The sequence below is a fragment of the Ascaphus truei genome, chromosome 3, assembly GCF_040206685.1.
Source record: "Ascaphus truei isolate aAscTru1 chromosome 3, aAscTru1.hap1, whole genome shotgun sequence".
Classification (NCBI taxonomy): Eukaryota; Metazoa; Chordata; class Amphibia; order Anura; family Ascaphidae; genus Ascaphus; species Ascaphus truei.
The window spans coordinates 401,019,180-401,040,302 of record NC_134485.1 but is presented as its reverse complement, the minus strand read 5'-3'; the positions used below and the strand labels follow the sequence as shown (position 1 = coordinate 401,040,302).

Here is a 21,123-nt window from a genome sequence, read left to right as displayed (position 1 = left end):
CATCAGCTACAGGGATACCTGTTCATCCCTGTGCCTCATTCACCTTTCTGAGCTATGCTGACGCAGGGTACCCTAGTGGTGAGTCACGCTTGTGTTTTAAAGGAGAGGTATTGCCGGGACAATGTTCCTGCATGCATCCGAGAATCGGGCATGATTCCCGGGTACATTTATAGGGGAACCGACAACTCCAGCCCCCAACCTCTTAGGCACATTCTGTTAACAATTCTTCCAAAAAACCCCTCGCCCCTCCTCCCCACCCCCCCCTGAAACTCATCCCCTAGCAATCCCTGCTTGCTGGCATGCCCGGATAGGTTAAAAAAAAACACAAAAAATACTTTTATTACAGGTAACACGTGGTAAAGATGCAATGTTACTGGGCCCAAGAACTAACTCTCTTGGACCCTTATACACGGATCAGGGGTACCAAAACCGGTCTTAACCTTTGTGAGCCAGGTTACCCCCTACCGTCACAAACCCACCTCTTTTTGTTACCAAGGGATATTCCAAGGTCTTATCCCTGGTAGGTGGGCAGTACCTCGGCTGTCGGCGGCGACTCCCGTAACTACTAGGGAGTTACTTACTGCAGCAAGAGCAAGGATTAACCCTAACACTGCCTGCGCTGGTACCAGGACTTAAATGTTAGGCAGAGGAATTTAGTAGCCAGGGGTCAGATGGCTACATATTATATATTATAGGCTAAAGCAGTAAAATTCAGGGCATTATTGAAAACCCTGCTCTCTGATTGGTTAAAATTCCGGTCATTATCCAATCAGTAATGCCCGGAAATTAAGCAACTTGCAAAGTGCAGTTTTCAATCTGTTTATTTCCAGCCAATCAGCTTTCAGAACAGCTGAGACAGGGTAGGGGATTGATCAGCCACGGTTTGACTCCTCCCCCTCCCGAGCTGACTGAGATTTTCTGCGCAGATTCAGTTGAATTGGGGGGAGGGAGTAGTCTCAAAGAAGTAAAACTGTCTGCAGTTGGTTTGTGGCTGCAGTGTGTGTGTGTGTGTTGAGCTGGTGTGTGTGTGTGTGTGTGTGTGTGTGTGTGTGTGTGTACACAGGGGGCGGCAGATATCTGCAGTGTAAGCGTATATAGAGGTGATTTCATGTATTTACCATTTTATTTTAATAAAAAAATCTATTTAACTATACAAAAGTTCTTATTATTTATGAAATAAGCCTACATTTAGCCTATAATAGTAATAATCCCCTCAGAACAGGGCATTACTGGCCAATAATGCACTGGCTGGGTTAAAGTCCCTCGGCTTTGCCTCGGGCCTTCAAGTCTTCCAGTCAGGGCATTATTGGCCAGTAATGCCCTGTTCTTCGGGGATTATTACTTAATTATACTTCCATGCCTTATGTGCAAAGTTATTCAATCTGCTGCCAGAGAAACTTGCAACTCATTGCAGCACAACGGTTAAACAAGGGGATCTGTTTTTGTCAACCGTTTAAAGGTGTTACATGGTTGATTTTTTAAATTTTATTGAAGCTCTTTCAAATGGTGCAAAGTGAAGACTGCACCTTTACATGCATAACATGTTTTACCACGAAGTAAATACCTTGAGAGTTACCTCTCGTTTTCAAGTATCAGTTGTGGCAACTTCCATAGTACTTCTTGGGTCTTAAACTAGCAGCACACCTGGTCATTCTTTCACTCTTTAAAATGTAATTATGTTTTATAATAAGGGAACAGGTAAACCTACAATATAAAGATTTATATAATAAATAAACATTGTACAATATAAAATAACTACGCACTAGAAACTGTATCAGGGAAAAATTAATTTAAAAATAAATTTAATTAAAAAATGTTCAAATAAGAATTAAGTTTGGAATAAAAATTAAAGTAAACACTCCAACATGCATAACAGTTATCACGTTTTTTATAGTGTAATTGAGACAATCTGTCCATATTATCCTGGCTAGATAAAGTCGGCATTATTTATATGTGGAAGGAATAGATGTAGTTTCCCATAATAATAATAATCTTTTATTTTACATACTAAGCAATGCAACAATTCTACTGAAAATAAAAATGTGTGGTGCTGCAACTTTCTAATAAGCCGTTGCATGTTCTTAGTGTGATCCATATCTGCCTCTTTATTATTTCACACAGATTTATTATTTCACACAGATTTTTCAGATATTTCTGCCTGTATCTGTTTTCTCTCTGGTAAGGAAAACACAGAAGTAACAGGTCTGTGTGACTGAATGCTTATTTTATTTGAAAGAACACGGTTGCAAAGAAAGAAAAAGCAGGCTGTTAAATATTTCTGATTGCTTGGATAACCTTTGTTTTGACCAAAAGAATGGTGCTGGTGCTTGTATAGAACAAAATCATGAAGCCCTCCAGTATGGACTATAGAGAAGGGGTGACCAACTCCCGTCAAGGACCTCCAACAGGTCAGATTTTAAGGCGATCCCTGCTTCAGCACAAGTGGCTCAGTCATTCTGACTCAGCCACTGATAGGAATATCACTAATACCTAGACTGTTGGTGGCCCTTGAGGACTGGAGTTAACCGCCCCTGCTATAGTGCATCAAATAGCAAGTGACACACCACTGAAAAATACAATCCTGCAGATTGCACATGCATCCTTAATACCTTAAGTCACATGCAGAAGTGGTCAATCTATCTTCATCTGCTTGTCGGGCATACAGCAGATTGAATTTCTGTAGCTTGCGCATTTGTGAACCTGTATTTTCTGTATTGGAATGTTTATATAATCTTTAGCCTTTGTAGATCCACTGCTGGATGAAAGCCTCTCCAATGATCCTGTTATTGTGTTTGCAAGCCTCTCTTCTCCATGTTGCTCCAACATATTTTCTGATTTTATTCTCCCATCTTACTTTTGGTTGTTGTCTTGGTCATGATATCTCTTGGAATCCAGTCCTGTACCATTTCATTTCGTCTTGCGATATGTCTGGCGCACTGCCATTTGAATTTCTTCACCTTTGTAATGATGTCACAAACTTTTGGTTGCTTCTGAACCCATTCATTATTTTTCCGGTCTCTTTGGATAATACCCAACATGCAAACGGTATCTCCAGACTTCTTTGAGTGGTGTGAAACTTCTGAATTATCTTCATATGTAGGGGCCCAAGTTTCGTGAGCACAGGCAAAACACGCTGGTTGAACACTTTCTTCTTGATGCACAGTGGAAGGTTATCTTGAAAGATTGTCTTGTTTCTTCCAAATATACGCCTCTCATTTTCATTGTCCTATTGATTTCATTCAAAAGATTCCCATCCATTGATACGTTCTGTCCAAGGAAGACCATATTTTTTTTTATTTCTTCTAGTTCTATTTCATTTATTTAGATCTTTGTCGAGCTTACACATTTTGTTGAATATAATCTTATATATGTGTCTAGATACCCTGGTTCAGAATGGTTTCTATTGTGGCATCTGCACAAGCCTCTTTTCTAAATATGGCCTACAGATGTACTGCAGTGCATGACATTGTTCCCCTAGAAATTCCAACATACGGCTGTAGCCAGATTTACTGTTCCCACAGTTACGTTGAGTTATAGAGGCTTGCCTCAAGAGTTTTCATAGGATTCAATAGTAATGTTGCAGCAGATTGCCTGGAAATGCTCGGGCGTGCCTAAAAAAAAAGGAATGTTAGTCTGGCTACATCTGTATACAAGAGTTTCCATTGCAATCAGTGGCGGATTTCCCGTTAGGCACAGGCCTAGGGAGGCAAAAATGCCACCCCCATATACTTTTGCCGCGCTCTCTGGCATATCGGGCCTGATGGGGAGTAATTTAGCTATTGCTTACCTGCCGCCCTGCTTCCCCTTCAGAAACGCAGCGTCAAATGAGATCATGATGTCACGTTACCATACAACGTATCGACGAGATGTCATGTTGGTGATGTCCGCGGCCTAATTTCATGCTGCGGTTCGGAAGGAAGAGGTGGGCAGCAGGTAAAGAGGCCGCCGCAACAGCTGTGCCTAGGGGTGGCAGTTTTGAAATCCGACGCTGATTGGAATTAATGGCAGTGTTAAAGTGGGTAGCGTATGTATATTATGTGGTTGTTTGTTTACATATAGCAGATGTATCATATGTGTGTGGGTTCTTGTGTTTGTGGCGTATAGTTATACAGTGGATATGTGATTTCTGCACTGGTACAGTAGGATGCATTTGCCACCCTCCCAGTGTATCTGCTTCCCTGCCTGCCAGCCTATAGTTATCAGTTTTATGCTTATTTTTTCTGTACAGGAGCAATGTTTTAAAAATATTAGTTTTCTTATTGTTTTTTTATTTCCAAATTATTTTGGGGGGGGGGGGGGTTGGTGTATAAAAACTTATATTAACGTACAAAGCTGTCCCTCTCTCTTCAGATGACATTGCGGATTTCTATTGGCCGGCAGACCTAGGCTGACCTAGTTTTGTGACATAGATACAATATTTTTGGGAGGTGGTGGGGGGGGGGGGGGGCAACCAACCGGTCAGGTATTGGGGATAATCCTGCTTCAGGACAGGTGGTTCAGTTATTCTGACTGAGCCACTGATTGAGCCACCTGCGCTGACGCAGGAATATCTTAAAACATGACCTGTGGGTGGCCCTTGAGGACTGGAGTTGGCCACTCCTGTATTGGAGATTGGCGGGGGCTGTCCCTGGAGCTCACCATTCTTCAATTCAGCTCTGAGAAACCACCAGAGGTTGCTGCTTTCAGTGATTTTTGCTACTGCAATAGATTTAAAAATATATATTATTTAATCTGATATTTTTTTTTTTTACACTTTGTCTTCCAGAAAACGGACAAGTACAGTAACTATCCCGTCTATCACACGGTGTATGAAACCTTTGAACTAGTAGAACGTTTTTATGACCCCATGTTTAAGAAGCAGCTTGCAGTAGCTCAGTTACGGGGAGCTCTGGTTTATGAAATTGCAGACTCCGCTGTTATACCATTTAATGTGCAGGACTATGGAGAAGAGTTGGATAATTATGCAAACTCCATTTATCGTTTGGCCAAGAAACATGAAAAACAATTGGAGACGTACAGTGTATCATTTGGTAAGTAATTACATTGATGTAGAAACCAAATGCAAGTCCGTTTCAGTTAGCTTATTGGTACTGTACGTGGCACTCATTTGGCATGCTATGGGAAATTCTCCTTATTAGATTATTATTCCATTCGCCTCAGCAGGATTAATGAATGTAATAATATTTGAATCCTTATTTTTTTTTTTGATCAACACCCAGACTTAATAGAGGGGAAGATAGAGAATGGAATACATAGATAAAGAGTACATACTATATGAATGTTTGTACTGCGGATAAAGTTTATCTGTTGAAGATTATCCTGTAGCCTTGTACATATCAGTACCCCCTTCAGCATACGCAAGTATATTGAAATATTTACCGATGGGAAGGACTTTGGGTATAAAAGGGATAACCGTCCCCTTTGTTGCTCCAGTTTCCCTCAGGTAGCAAATAGGTTAAAATCTAATGAACAATATTTACTGGTTTAAACTGGTCTGAAACCACATTAACAGCACACACAGTGCTCACTGCAATGTCCATGTTTGGAATACAGTTCTGTAGTTCTGCCTGAGAAATAATGTTTCTGTTCATTCCATACCATCCGAGCTGGACTAAGTGTGTGTTTGGCCCTAGGCAAGGTACCCGTTTGCACCTCCCTCCCCCTTCCAACCTTTCCAACATAGCGCATGCATTTTATTACACCCTAAGAAAATGAATTTCCCTCAACACCACACAATGCTAACACAAGCAATATTGGTGCATTCATTTCAGTGTAAAGGTAAATATTTATTTTTAGTTCATATATTTATAATATTTTATGTATAGATTAATAATGACCTCTAATAGCCGTGTGTGTGTGTGTGTGTGTGTGTGTGTATGTCAGATCTAGAAAAAAAAGCCAGATGTGAATGACTACTTTCCTGAACCCCTTAACCAGTGCCTGGACGCCCCCGCTTCACAATATTTAAAGCAACAATCCCGCCTGGGATCTTACCTGATCCTCAACGTCCAGGTACCCTCATTCCCGCAATGTTATACATTGGAGGGGTGGTGTTCCCTACCTGTCTTCTGGGTTAGGGGGGATTCTGATGTCTCCCGTGTGAAGCTTGAGTCAGATCTGGAAGAAAGCAGTATAAGTTATTTCGGTGTAGTATAGGGCAGTTACGATATACAGGGTAAATAAGATATCCAGATCGAGAGTGTGAGACAGAGAGAGTGTGGGTGAGAGAGAGAGTGTGGGTGAGAGAGAGAGTGTGGGTGAGAGAGAGAGTGTGGGCGAGAGACAGAGAGGGGCGAGAGACAGAGAGGGGCGAGAGACAGAGAGGGGCGAGAGACAGAGAGGGGCGAGAGACAGAGAGGGGCGAGAGACAGAGAGGGGCGAGAGACAGAGAGGGGCGAGAGACAGAGAGGGGCGAGAGACAGAGAGGGGCGAGAGACAGAGAGGGGCGAGAGACAGAGAGGGGCGAGGGGGTGAGAGGGGCGAGGGGGTGAGAGGGGCGAGGGGGTGAGAGGGGCGAGGGGGTGAGAGGGGCGAGGGGTGAGAGGGGCGAGGGGTGAGAGGGGCAAGGGGGGGAGAGGGGGTGAGAGGGGAGAGGGGGTGAGAGGGGGGAGAGACAGAGAGGGGAGAGAGATAGGGAGGCAACTGACTAGAGGGGGTAACTGACTGACCTGGGGGTGGGGGGGTAACTGACTGACCTGGGGGGGGAACTGACTGACTGGAGGGGGGTGTAACTGACTGACTGGGGGGGGGGTGTAACTGACTGACTGGGGGGGGGTAACTGACTGGGGTGGGGGGTGACTGACTGGGGGGTAACTGACTGACAGGGGGGGTAACTGACTGACTGGGAGGGGTAACTGACTGACGGGAGGGGTAACTGACTGACTGGGAGGGGTAACTGACTGACTGGGAGGGGTAACTGACTGAAGGGGGGGGTAACTGACTGACTGGGAGGGGTAACTGACTGACTGGGGGGGTAACTGACTGACGAGGGGTAACTGACTGACGGGGGTAACTGGGTGGTGAGGAGATGACTGACTGGGTGACTTTGACTGACTAGGCGGGGGGGTGACTAATTGGGGGGTTACCTCTGGTGTTCTACACACACACACACACACACACACACACACACACACACACACACACACACACACACTATCCCATATACACACACACTCTATCCCATATACACACACACTCTATCCCATATACACACACACTCTATCCCATATACACACACACTCTATCCCATATACACACACACACACTCTGTGGGGGGGGGGGGGGGAGACAGACACGGGAACCAGGGGGAACAGCGGCGCTGCCATCTCGCGGCCCGCGCGAGCAGTAGCGGAGACCGGAGGGGAAGCGGAAGCGGGGACCAGAGGGGAAGCGGAGACCAGGGGGAACACCCGCATTGCCATCTCGCAGCCCGCGTGAGCAGTAACGGAGACCGGAGGGGGAGCGGGGACCGGAGGGGAAGCGGGGAGGGGGGCGGAGATCGGAGGGGAAGCAGGAGCGGGGACCGGAGGGGGAGCGGAGACCAGGGGGAACACCCCCACTGCGCGTGTGGCAAAGGAGCGTGGGACGGAGGGGAAGCGCCTGGGCAGCAGCCGCGGAACCCACCCAGCCTACCACCCGCCCCGGGCAGCAAGCAGGGATCGGGGGCAGGGGGGTTGGGGCTGACCCTAAATGCTTGAACCACAGCCTTACCACAGAAACTAGGTGAATCCCTCCGACACAGCCGAGGAAGTCTTGTAGTTTAAAACAGGAAGAGGCGCCAAAGCCTCTGCATCAGGAATATAGCCGCGTCACACCAATCAGGGAGGGGGATTATTTATTTAAAAAAAAAAAATTGGCGCGAGCAGGGGAACTCCTAGAGCCGCAGCAATGGCCTAAATCCACTCGCCACAGGCGTGTAGTTATAATTAATTGTCGAACACTGTGTTTATATATATATATATATATATATATATATATATATATCAGTGCATTCATTTCAGTGTAAAGGTAAATATTTATTTTTAGTTTCGGTCCCCCAGTGGGACCTTTCTCAAAGAGGTGCACCACCTTGACAAAGGTCCCATTCGTGGACCGAAACGTTGGTTTTGTGTTTATTTTTTCAATACACTTGTTTGTTCAATTCTGGAGTGCTGCCTGCTGATTTCATTTCTAAACTGTATCGTATTCTTCATTATAGGATCTGCACCCACACCAGTGACTATTATTACGGAGTGCTTTTTGTTCTTTTTCTATGTTATATATATATATATATATATATATATCTATATCAGTGCATTCATTTCAGTGTAAAGGTAAATATTTATTTTTAGTTTCGGTCCCCCAGTGGGACCTTTCTCAAGGTGGTGCGACTGGGGGACCGAAACATCGGTTTATGTGTCTTTTTCAATACAAAAATTTGTGATCAAATTTACCAAAGTGCTGTCTCCTGATCTCGTGCTTCAAACGGTATCGTATGGTTTATTATTGCTTTATGGGACAAGCACTCAATTTTTTCTACTTGCAAGGGGAGCGCCGGCTGCTTCTTTGGATAATATATATATATATATACACACACTTTCTTCTCCCCTCCCAGGCTGGCACATGGTAATAGACTAGTAGCATAAAGAACCTCCTACATGGGTATTGATTCCACAGCTTCACCCTGTGCTACCTCCATGCAGCCAGCCAGGCTGCTGCCATCCATCCCTGCGAATGTAGTAGCACTTGTGCACCCGACAGTACTGTAATACACGTGCTCACTATTTAGCCACCAGCTTGATGACTACTGCCTGTGGACTGCTGTGGCAGACGGGCTGGACCTTCAAGGAGCGACCAAGACCCAGATGCTGCAAATGTTTAATATCCGAAAACTATTTGTGTAACTCCCACAAGAGATGGGCGAATCCGCCCAAATTAGTTTCCCGGAATTTCACTGATGTTACCCCCAAAATCTGTTTCACGGTGTAAAATCCGCAAACAAATTTGGGCGATTTCAATCGGCGTGGATTCATCAAAATCCACCATGGGTACAACCCATGGACGTATTTGTGACGTCCAATCAATGGATTCAGCAATCTGTTGGCGGATTCTTAAGAATCCGCCAACAGATTGCTGAATCCGCGGGTTGGATTCTACAAATCTTTTGACGGGTTGGGGAATCCGCGGAGTGTATTGGTAATAATAATGATGATAAAATCCGCGAATCGCCCTTTGACATTAACTCGCTAATATGATATCTGCAGACCAAAGGAACCGGCCAATCCGCTGCAGATCCAAATTCGCCAAAACAATTCGCCCATCTCTAACTCTCCCACCTGCCTTCTCATTTTACTATCTTATAAGGCTACATTATCTCACACTGTTACATTTTAATAGTCTTGTTCTATTGTTTCAGCCCAAAATAGTATTCTCCATAGCAATATTCTTTACTAATAATACATATTTTACAATTTATAGATTCTTTGTTTTCTGCCATAAAGAACTTCACTGCAGCTTCTATTGGGTTTCATGGAAGACTTGAACATGTTGATCGCAATAAGTAAGTTAAAACACCGTTTTTTTATTTTTCTGACCTGTCTTTATTTTCCATTCTAACAGAAGGTTGGTTTTATTTTTGGTTTTGGCTGCAAAAAAAAAAGACATTTGTTAAATTAAACGTGGGGAAAACATTAGCATTTAAAACAATGCACGGAAATGCAACGCAACTTTTGAAATAGCTGATATTTTTTAATTAAAGGAACACCAGTAATGCTGTGTAAAACCAATAACCGTTGATTTATAAAGTGCATTTTAACACCGAGAGTACCCATTTGACTTGCCCCAGTACATGTGGGCCATTGTGATTAAAGAAATAATAATTCTGGTGTGAAGATGCAGGCCGGTCCCCAGGAAGAACCCACAGGTGGATGTACTGTAGTAACAAAAAGCACCAATCTATCTAACTATGCTACAAAGTAGCGAAATTTTAAATATACTTTGCATATCTCATTACCATATCTCCTAGGTACCTCAGATGTGCTCCCTTTTGAGCAGGGGTGTCTCCACCTCTGTTATATAAAGGGATATATATACAACTTGAGAGAGATGCTAGTAAACTCTGGGCTTTTGATAGGGAGGGTGTCCATCTATCTCTGTCATGCCCAATCTGCCTTCGTATGGGGAGGTGCGGATTTGGATTTCATTTTAAAAAAAAAGTGCTGACAATCCACAGACTGGATTCCAAGAGTGTTGCCCATTTCTGCTAGAAAGATGGCCATTCACAGTTCACTCAGTTATTGTTGCCCTGGTTCCACTGGTACACCGCTCCTACAGGATCTGATTGTGCTTAGAAAGCAGCATGCAGAGCTCCATATTTCTACAGCTTTCGCTGTGAACTGCGGGCAGGGAGTCTCTGTGGTCTCTGCAGGTGTCTGGCTTTTCCCAGTGAAGGCAGTAGCTCTTCAGCTATCTGTAGCTCACCAGCCAGCAGTTCCTGGCTCTTCTCTCCTAGGTGGCACAGGGCTGGAAAGTGGCTGACGGTCACAGTTCTTTTCTTCTTACACGTGTGTTCCAGGGGTGTAGCCAGGATTTTGTCTTGGTAGTGGGACACCAATTTAGCACGTCGCAGGACTTGGTCAATCAGTGCAGTCTCAGACTATAAGCAGACTGTACTATACACCGGCAAATAGTATAACCGTTTAACCTGCGCTACACCCTGCCATGGAGTATAACCTGCACTATACACAGAAACAAAGTGCAGGTTATACTTGGTGTCAACGTATCACTTTCAGAACAGAAACAAATTGTTTCCCCCTTAATTCGTAAAAAAGGTAATTCATAATAAATGTTAAAAAATAAATGACCGCAAAGTTATTTCTTTTTTAACATTACAAATTAAGTCTTTAATTCAATATATAATTTTGCAGTTGATGGCGCACAAGCCCACAACAAAGTGTTTAGGGCAAGAGGTGGGGGAGTGGAGAAAGGGGTTAAGGCAGGAGGTGTGAGACTGAAGAGGGGTTTGGAGGAAGAGGTGAGGGCTGAGGCAAGAGGTGGGGGGGCTGAAGACTGGTTTGAGGTAGGGGAGTGAGAAAGAGGTTGAAGTAGAAGGTATGTGGGGTTGAGGCAAGAAATTACGTTGTGAGGAAGAGGGTGAGATGAGGACGGGGTTAAGGCAAGAGGTGGGGGTGGTACAATTTTTTAAGTAGCAGATAAATTAAGTTAGTTTAACTTTAAAGGGTCTGGGGAGGAAGATGTACATGTACTCCAGTATGCAGGTGGGGTGGGGTCGTACTTCTGCTGCCTCTTTCTGAAGTTGCTGTGTCTAAAGCTGCATGCTGGTGAGCCCTGGGACATGCTTCCCTCTGCTTTTCTGGGCCTGCTTCTCCTGTTTGCTTCAGGCAGGTGGAAAGGATAGGAGGGAAGATTATTAGTTATGTAAGGGAATTCTCAATACTCCAGCAGGGAGCATGGCTGAGCTCAGTGAAAGGAGGATGTGAGAGCTGACATTGCTGATATCCCTATGAGACTGTGCGAAGCTCCGGCCTGGCTGCCCACCCAAGCATTATTGAGAGACCTGATTGTAAGTCAGGCATTTTGGATTTTAGAGTGGACCATGGCCGCTAAGACCTTAACCTAACTAGGGCCTTGACAGGTTCTCTTCATCTTCAAACAGGCTCTTTCACTGGTCCAAACGGGGCAAATGAAGTCTCAAACTGGTAATGTTCTCCTGACACCCCTCTGACTTGTAGGCAATTAATCCATTTCAGGTATGGGCAGGTTATTCTGAGCATGCTCCCATAAACCAAACAATCTCTTTGGGGAGTACTTTTGGACAGGACACTATCCCTGGGTCCATTAAGGGAAAACGAGCTTTTCAGGAACATGACCGTGTCCCTTATATTCCTGATAGGGAAGAATGTTATAGCTCTGTAGCATATCCATGGCAGTCTTATTGCTGCACAATGTCTAACAGTGACCATCATAGAGAATAAACAGCATCAGCCAGTGTGTTTAATGCTCCATTTCAGAAACATAGAATTTGATGGCAGATCAGAACCGCGTGATCCGCCTAGTCTGACCATTTTTCTATCTGCTGTAAAACTTCAGAACCTATTTGATCATTGGCTTTCTTTTGTATTTACGATATTCTTATGTCTATCCAAAGCATGTTTATATTTCCTTACTCTGTTAGCCCACCCACCTCTGTTTGGAGGCCTTTACACAAATTCACCACCCTTTCTCACATGTTCCCCTTAACCAGCCACTCTCCAGCTTCAAAGCAAAACCTCATGTACTAGCACTTCTTCTCTCTGAACTATGCTTCCCTCTTGTACTTTGTTGAGACCATTTACGTAGTTTAAAGTTTCGATCCTATCTCCCCTCTCCCTTCTATCCTCCAAGCTGTGCATACTAAGGTTTTTAGTCTTTCCTGATAAGTCTTATGCTGTTTTATCAATCGAGAGATGCAACAGAATTGAATTCAGTGAAGTCTCATCAAAGATCTATAAAGTGGCCTCACAACCCCTTTTTCTGCTGCTAATACCTCCCTCTATTCAACCTACCCTCCTGCTGGCTTTCAGAACAATAGTAACCCTCTGTCTCTGAAGTTAATGGGGTCTGCTTATATATTTCACCTTATGATTTTATGTACAGCCTTGTAATTATATTATGAAGTTTCTAAGTGGCTTCACTGACCTGTTTGTTGTGGATATATTTACATAATCAATATTGTATTGTTACAGTCCACTTGCTGTGCGCATCATGAACGATCAGTTGATGTTTGCGGAAAGAGCTTTCATTGATCCATTGGGTCTACCAGGAAGAAAATTTTATAGGTAAGCATAAAGAAGTTGGGGTCTACTAACGTTAACTTTTTCTTTGATTACAATTACAAATGCATGTCATAAGGGATCCATAGAGGTTTGGATTCAGAGAATAAAACTAGGCACAGAAGGAACTATAATGTAACTAAGTTTAAAAATGCATTATTTCGACCAAATGGCCCTTTCTGTCATCAACTTGTTATCTATCTGTATATTGTCTGGATAACCAGATATTATTTTGCACAGGCTTATGTCTATTAAGTCAGGGATGGAAAAAAGCCTGTAACCCCTTGTGCCTGTGTTGCGGTTGCAGCGCTAACTGACCTGTCAATCACTGCTGCAACCGGAATCAGCACAAGAGCCAATCCTACTTTACTAGCACGGCATGAAAGCAGGATTGGACAGTGCTGCTTAATGTGAAGTGCGGGAGGTGGTCAATCGGAGAATGGGTAGGACTGGGGGGGGGCGGGAGAGGGAGCGAGGCAGAGTGCTCCAGGACTGTGGCTGCCCCTGTTTTCAATTATTACAGTGCCAGTGTGTTGTGAGTGTCCGTGTCACCGATGCAGACTGACACACACAGCTGCCGACATATGGGGGGGGGGGGGAGGAGCAAGAACAGCTCTCCCCGCCACTAAAAAAACTTGACATCTCTAAACTATTACCGATTGTGTTCTTGACATCTAACACTAAACATCCATTCAAGTTACCAGCTGTTAATGATTTATAATGACTATTGCTTTCTAAGAAATAAGCCCAATAAAGGGATACAAGATGTGAATAGATAAGCTGCAAGCTACCCAAAGATAGGTGAAGTCTTGGCTCATCCTGAAATAGTCATTTACTTTGCATCATTTGGCACTTAACAATAAATCTGCAACAGAATTGCTAGAGGTGTGTGTGTGTGTGTGTGTGTGTGTGTGTGTGTGTGTGTGTGTGTGTGTGTGTGTGTGTGTGTGTGTGTGTGTGGTGTGCATCCAGACACATTTTCACACATCTCATCAATTGCTAAAATATTTAACCTCTTCCTAGGGTATGCATCTTTAAAAGAATAAATACATCTAATTTCTCTGCCAAATGTACATACTTATTCAATCACTTCTCATCATATAAAGATTGTCAAGTTTTCACTAAAGGATCTATCTCCTTCTACAGGCACATCATATTTGCCCCAAGCAGCCATAACAAGTATGCAGGCGAATCTTTCCCTGGGATTTATGATGCCTTGTTTGACATAGAAAACAAAGCAGATCAGCGCGAGGCTTGGGAAGAAGTAAAGCAGCAAATTTCAATTGCAACATTTACAGTACAAGCTGCAGCAGGGACTCTGAAAGACGTACCATAAAAAGGCGAGCCGCTGAAGAGACAAAGCAGTTCAGTGATGGTTATTCATTGAAAATTGAAACTAAATTCATTGTCAGTGTATGATGAACATCATGGCTTATGCAAAACTAAAACTGTCAAAATGTGAGAATTTTTTGTACTATATCTGCATAGACATAATTAAATGTTAATGATCAATTCTGTTGAAAATAGAGAGGTTTGTGGTCAATTCTTGTTTTGCACATTGTCTTCAAAGTTTAAGCAGTATTAATTCATTTAAGTTGAGTTCAGTAGCCCCCAAATTGCACAAATGTTCTGCATTTTTTTATTTTTTACATTTATTTTTAGATGTTTTGAGTGGAATTAATAACATGTTAGCCAGCGGTTATCATATAGCACACACTTTCATTGTTATGTTTACTAGAGCCACAAAGGACAACACAAACTCACAACTCCTATTTGTTGACAGGAGCTAGACAACAACATCCTTTTTTTTTCTGTAATGGATTCCATAATTTCCCGTAAGAAAGGGAAAATAACCAGCAATTAGTTGTGGAAGTGACAAGAAAATTTGCAGTATGAGGCATAGAATAGGTTTTCAGGAATTTAGACGACAGCAACTTATATTTGTATTTACAGTATACACTACCGACACACTTTATTGAAGTGTGGTCGGTACCGCAAGCCGGGAAATCTCCCGGCTTGCTAGTGGCCGCCCCTCGGCACGCGTGTCCAGGGGCTCCCCGAGGGAGCCCTGGTGTCCCGCGATCGCGGGACAGCGGCAGGGGGTTCCGGGGGACCCGGCGGACCCAGCAGCGGTAGGGAGAGCGCCCCGATCGGAAGGCGCTCTTCCGCTGCTTCGGCGTGCGCCCGTCACACTCGGGCGCGCGCCAGGCTACTGCTGCGGCACAGAACGGGCAAATGCTCGAATAAACTGTGCCGCAGCAGTATACTGCATATCCAGAAGAAGGCAAACACAAAGCCCCAGTGAACCATTATACAATTATGTTTCATAAAAGGAAAATAAATTCCTTCCTGCGTCCAACCATACATTAAACAAGTTATGGTGGGTAACAAAAGTGACAAAAACCATCCACCATACAGTGTTCTGCAAGTACAAATACCACTTGTGAGCACATTCACACGTCTGTCAGGTCTGCAACCCTGCCTTTCACCATTATCTCTTGGCATACAATGTTTCCACACAAAAAATGGAAAGACTGCGATGCACCAACGAGTTAAAGAAGGAGGATGACTTGGAAAATAAAAAAGCTTTTTGGGATCCTTGACAAATAGACCGACATGTTTCGCGTGTGATGCGCTTTCTCGAGGTCCCTCCTGAGCTAGCCTCCGTCGGGACTTTGAAATACCTCGCGTTCCCGGGGAAAAAAAAGGCGGTATTCGCGTCATCACGCAACAACTGGTGCGCTGCTGCGTCATCACGCTAGGTATGCAGAATAATAAAAAAAATGTTAAAACAACTTTATAAACAACGGACATTCAACAAGAGAACAAGGGTTGCCACATTTTCCCATACAGCCTCTGCAATTTTGGAGTTAGAATGAATGAGGGTAGAAAGTAGCAACACATTGTCCCTGAACATAATAAAAACAAAGTATCAAAAAGGCAAAGCTTGTTTAGAATGATTGCCTTTATGCACACGACAGCACATAATATTGTGATGGTCTATAGACTATATGACATTATTGTGTTTTAAGGATGATAATAAATGCCTAAGGAATTATGAACGCAATAGAAAAATATTAGACATAGATACACTCTGACAAGAGTATTATATATTGATCAGGAATAACAATTTCATTAATTCATCCCATAAATAACACAATTCAATGTTGATGTAATTTTTTTTGCATATAACTATAAAATGCAAATTCATCAATCAGACCATATAAACAATCAGTTTAGGTTAAATTTTGGCCCAGTTTTTCTTCTTGTGTATATATACAAATAATAAGAATCCTGATATATAGTTCGCAAAGTAAAGATCCAATACATTTCCCTACTGTCAAGCTTGTTAACCCTGTTTCCACCTCTAGTTAATGGTGGGACCATTTCAATGTCCCTGTACATCAATTTCTTCAGGTTACCCTGGGGACATTGTGACACATGTTTAGATACCGGGTGATCTTAAATCACCCATTTTGATCAGCCTGACGTGTTCGTGTATCCTTTGTTTCAAAGTTCTTATCGTCCTCCCCACGTATTGCTTCCCACAGTCACAGGTCAGAAGGTACACCACAAATTTGGTATCGCAATTAATGAATGATCTAATGCGAAAACTTCTGTCCGTGACTGTGGAAGCAAAGCATGGGGAGGCTTGCATATTAATACAAATATTGCAATGGCCACAAAGAAAAAAAAAACATTTGGTTTATCAATATAACTTTTTACTTGCTCTGACACAAAGAGGCTAGGTGAGAGACTGTTCGCCAGGGTCTTAGCCCTTCTGAACACATTTAGGGCCCTCATCTACTATAGTTTTTATGGATGGATCTAGTTAAAGTATCCCGATTTGTTTTGTTTTTTAAACTATTTTCTTGATTAATTGTGCTTGTGCACTGAACTCTGTAATAAACTTCTTGTATTGACTCTCTTCTTTCTAATCAAGGTGGAAGCTCTCTCTATACTCTTCACTTCCTCCATTGATTTTTCTAAATCAATAGGATTGTAACCCCTATTCATACATTTTTGGTGCAGTTCATGGGACCGTTTCAAACAGTCCTTCTTATTAGAACAATTCCGCTTAATTTGGAGGAACTGACCCTTGGGGATTCCTTTTTATTAACGACTTTGGGTGGCACCTGTCGGCTCGCAAAAAAATTGTTGCGTGCATTAATCTTGATTTGGATATCCATTTGAATTTTTACATTTACAGTAGGTCAACATAAAGAATCAAATCAAGATACTTTATATGTTGATAATTGTGATTGTAGGTGAATTTTAAATTAATGTTATTAGTGTTTAATAAATTAATAAATGAAATGCGTAAAGTGATATCCCCATCCCACGCCAAAATCAGGTCATCTATAAAACGACGATTACAAATATTGTGCCTATATGGATTTCCATCCCCAAACACGTAGAACAGTACCCACCAACCCATGAAAAGGTTTGCAAAACATGGGGCAAAGCTTGTGCCCATTGCTGTTCCACGTTTTTGGAGATAGAAAACCCAGTCAAAAAGAAAGTAATTGTGGGATAAAAGAAAGTGAATGGAATCCAAAATAAATGTGCTCTGACAATGTGATTAAATTGGATTGTTCCAAAAAGTAGCGGATAGCTGCCATCCTTGGGTGGGATCGATTATTGTATAGAGTGTAGTCACGTCCAAAGTGACCCATACATAATGTTTTTTTCCCAGACTATTTTCTAAATTTTATTAATAAGGTCCCCACTGTCCAAAATGAAAGATGATAGTTCTTGCACCAGGGGTTGGAGGTACAGTAGTGATCAAAGTAGTGTGAGAGCCCATCTCCCAAAGATCCAATACTTGAGACAATTGGCCTCCCTGTGGAGGGAGACCAATGTCTTGTGGATCTTTGGGAGATGGTGGAACATGGGGATAATAGGATATGGTTTAAAGCATTGTTTCCCAACTCCAGTCCTCAGGGAACCCCAACAGGTCAGGTCTTACGGATATCCCTGCTCCAACACAGGTGGCTCAGTCAAAATGACTGAGCCGCTGATTGACCCTCCTGTGCTGGAGCAGGGATATCCTTAAGACCTGACCTGTTGGGGTTCACTGAGGACTGGAGTTGGGAAACACTGGTTTAAAGAGAAATTCACACTCCTTGTTTCTTAAAACCCTCAACAACTTTCCTTCCTCAAGCAGGTTCTGAAGGTCCCTTAAAAAGGGATGGGTGGGATCAGACCGCAGCACAGCATAGGAAGAAGCATCACAGAGTTGGCGCAAAGCCTCCCCATGATAATCCCTCCTAAACTGCACCACTATCGCATCACCCTTGTCTGCACTTTTGATAATTAAATGTTTATTGGTACGTGAAGATACCAAAGCAGTTTTCTCAGCAGATGTAAGATTGCAATTTGTATAACTTCCAAAGAGGGAAGATGTCAACATTGTATCCACCTGCCAGTAGTAGCAGATCTCTCTCCACAAGTTTATCATAGGTCGAGATATGACCTTTGACAAATATGGGATAAAAAACTGATCTATTTTTGAAACCACAACCCTTTCTACCACAAACCTCAGAGAGCTCAAAACCTTCTGATTGTTCATTGAGTAGCTCATTCAAATCCTGTAATTTGCATAAATCACAAAAATTGAGAATATCATCAACACACGTCATCTTCATAATAATCCATAAGGTTAACATCTACGTCCTCCAAATCACCTCCTGACTTATCTTTTGAACTAAAGAACTTCTTGAGTGCAATCTTTCTTATAAATTTGTGAAGATTGATCACTGTATCAAAAAGTTTGAAATTCATTGTGTGGGCGAATTTTAAACCTTTAAGGAGAGAAAGTTCAGAATCAGACAATATTATATCAGAAATGTTAATAACTCAGAAAGGGCACGGAGTGGGAAAATAGATCCATATCGGAATAGTCTGATTCCCCGGTGGCTGACTCTGTATAAAAAAAATTATTTTTTAAGATAGATTTATTGGCCGTGATAGAATAATTAAATCTCATTGCCTGTTGTGGCCACTGCCAGGAATAAATTTGATTTTTTTCATAGTCCTATTGGACTTTCAAACTACTGTTTATAATGTTTTCACTGCTGCCACAAATTCTGTGAAATGACATGCAAATGAGCACACACACACCATAACTTGCTGAATGTGTGGTTCAATCCTATCGCAGCTTCATACTGCAAAGCCAGTATAACCAGCCTTAAACTGATGAAACCTAAAAGGTCGAAACAGCTGTCTGTGGGTAGGTTTGCTGGCTACACTTTGCTTTAACCCAGGTTGTGCTGAAAAGCTGTGTAATATGGCAAGCCTAGTTTACAGAGCTCCATGCTAAAATGGATTAGAAGCAAAAGGTGACACAGGGTGCGCATTTCCATGTGATTTCCCAGAATTCCTGGCTGCAGTGGAAGCACTGTATGCTAAAAGATAATGGTGAAAAGCCAGGTTGCAGACCTGTCTGAGAGGTGAATGTGCTCACAAGTTATAATTTTATTTGCTCTTCCTGAGTCCAGTAATGGCAATCAGATTTCTCCCTGGATCAACATCTTTCCCGTGTTTACTTATGTGGTACTGTATATCCCTGCATACATTTCCTTTTTAAAAAGTCTATTTTTTTTGGATATCTATTGTATCTGCCATCACAGTCTCCATGGGTAATACATTTCACATTTTAACTGCCCTTATGGTAGAGAACTCTTTCCTTTGTTGCTGTTGGAATCTGCTTTCGTCCAAACTTAAGGGAGGGACCCTGTGTCATTTGTACTGTACTTGGGATAAAGTTATTTTGAAAGTTCCTTGTGTTGAACTTGAATATATTTGTATTTAGCTATAATATCCCCTCTGAGATGGCTCTTTTCTAATGTAAAGAAATCTAATTTACATGTAGCTATCCTTTCCTCATAAGGCCTCGGGCATGGCCAGTGCCCGTGCTGAGGCGCGCTGATTCTTACCAGTGAGCCCCTGCAGCCGCAATGAGAGCGGCTTTAGCAGGGGCTCGCACACGCTTCCGCACGCTTGCGGAAGCATGTGTCTTAAGAAATCTTTCGTTTCTTCGCTCGCCGGAGTGCAGGGTCGGTCACGTGAGCGGTTCGCCAAATGAGGGCGAACCAGCTCTGTGACGTCACTGGCCCGCCCCAGACACGCCCATGGACGGCGCGCATTCTATGGCCAGGGAAAGCACCGTTTTCCCTCAGCGCGCTTCCGCACGGCTTCAGTCTCTATGGACTAAGCCTAAGTCAGACATTTCATCCCCTTTATTCTTTGTTGGCTCTTCTCTGTACTTTTTCTTGTTCATAATGTCTTTTTTATATTTTGCTGCCAAAACTGTACTCCATATTCAAGGTATGATTATACAGTGGCAAAATTATGCTTTCTTTCCCTTCAATCCATACCCTAATAGAGCGGTGCGCAAAATTGGGGGTGCAAGATTGTTTGGGGGGGGGAGGCGGACAGTTGCAGAGCTCCCGTGCTCTTCACCAAGGCATTTAAATAAAATGCCGGGGGAAAGCATGAGGCCTCTGCAACCTCTACTTAACGGGATTATGCAGGCTTCAGCACACGTGACCATGGCTTGACACTGCGGGTCACATGATGTCACACGACCCTTGACGCCACGCGAGATAAGGACGGGGTGCGCACAACAGAGGAGAGCAGGCAAGGGGGCGCAGCAAAAAAAAGTTTGTTTGCCCCTGCCCTATTTTATGCAAGATATCTTTTTGACTTTGCTGTTACTGCCTGACATTAAGCTAAGCTTGCTGTCTACAAGCACTCCTAAATTCTTTTCCGTCAATGATTGACCAAATGTTGTCCCGGTTCATTTATAAGTCGCCAGTTTATTGTTGCATCCCAAATGCATAACCTTAAATGTATCTGTATTAAACCTCATTTGCCATTTACCTGACCAAGTTTCCAGTATGTCCAAGTCCTTCTGGAGAGAAATTACATCCTGCTCTGATTCTATTACCTTACACAATTTAGTGTCATCAGCAAAGATGGAGACTTTGCACTCTATGCCAACTACAAGGCCATTAATAATCAAATTAAAAAGCAGTGGCCCCAGAACCTTGAAGTACTCCATTTACAACTTTAGCCCAACCTGAAAAAGTTCCATTTATGACAACCCTCTCATGTCTATCCTTGAATCAGTTTTCAATCCAGGTGCAAATATTTTTACTTTGACCAATTTCCTTCATTTTATACACCAACCTCTTGTGTGGAACCGTATCAAAAGCCTTTGCAAAATCTAAGTAGACCACATCAACTGCATTACCCTGGTCTAAATTCCTACCCTCCTCAAAGAAAGTAATGAGGTTAGTTTGGCACCAAC

At 43.0% G+C, this 21,123-nt stretch overlaps 1 protein-coding gene across 4 annotated transcripts in view; it reads left to right on the top strand.

Annotated features, from left to right (window-relative positions):
* NAALAD2 (N-acetylated alpha-linked acidic dipeptidase 2) overlaps nucleotides 1-14,337 on the top strand; it is a 204,324-nt gene extending 189,987 nt beyond the window's left edge. For all 4 annotated transcript variants that reach the window (XM_075592544.1, XM_075592542.1, XM_075592545.1 and 1 more), the window contains exons 17-20: nucleotides 4,766-5,030; nucleotides 9,457-9,538; nucleotides 12,723-12,815; nucleotides 13,956-14,337. In XM_075592544.1, coding sequence (XP_075448659.1) covers nucleotides 4,766-5,030; nucleotides 9,457-9,538; nucleotides 12,723-12,815; nucleotides 13,956-14,145 — 630 coding nt within the window. In that variant the 3' untranslated portion in view covers nucleotides 14,146-14,337. The remainder of the gene's footprint in view (nucleotides 1-4,765; nucleotides 5,031-9,456; nucleotides 9,539-12,722; nucleotides 12,816-13,955) is intronic.
* The last annotated feature ends 6,786 nt before the right edge of the window (nucleotides 14,338-21,123 follow it).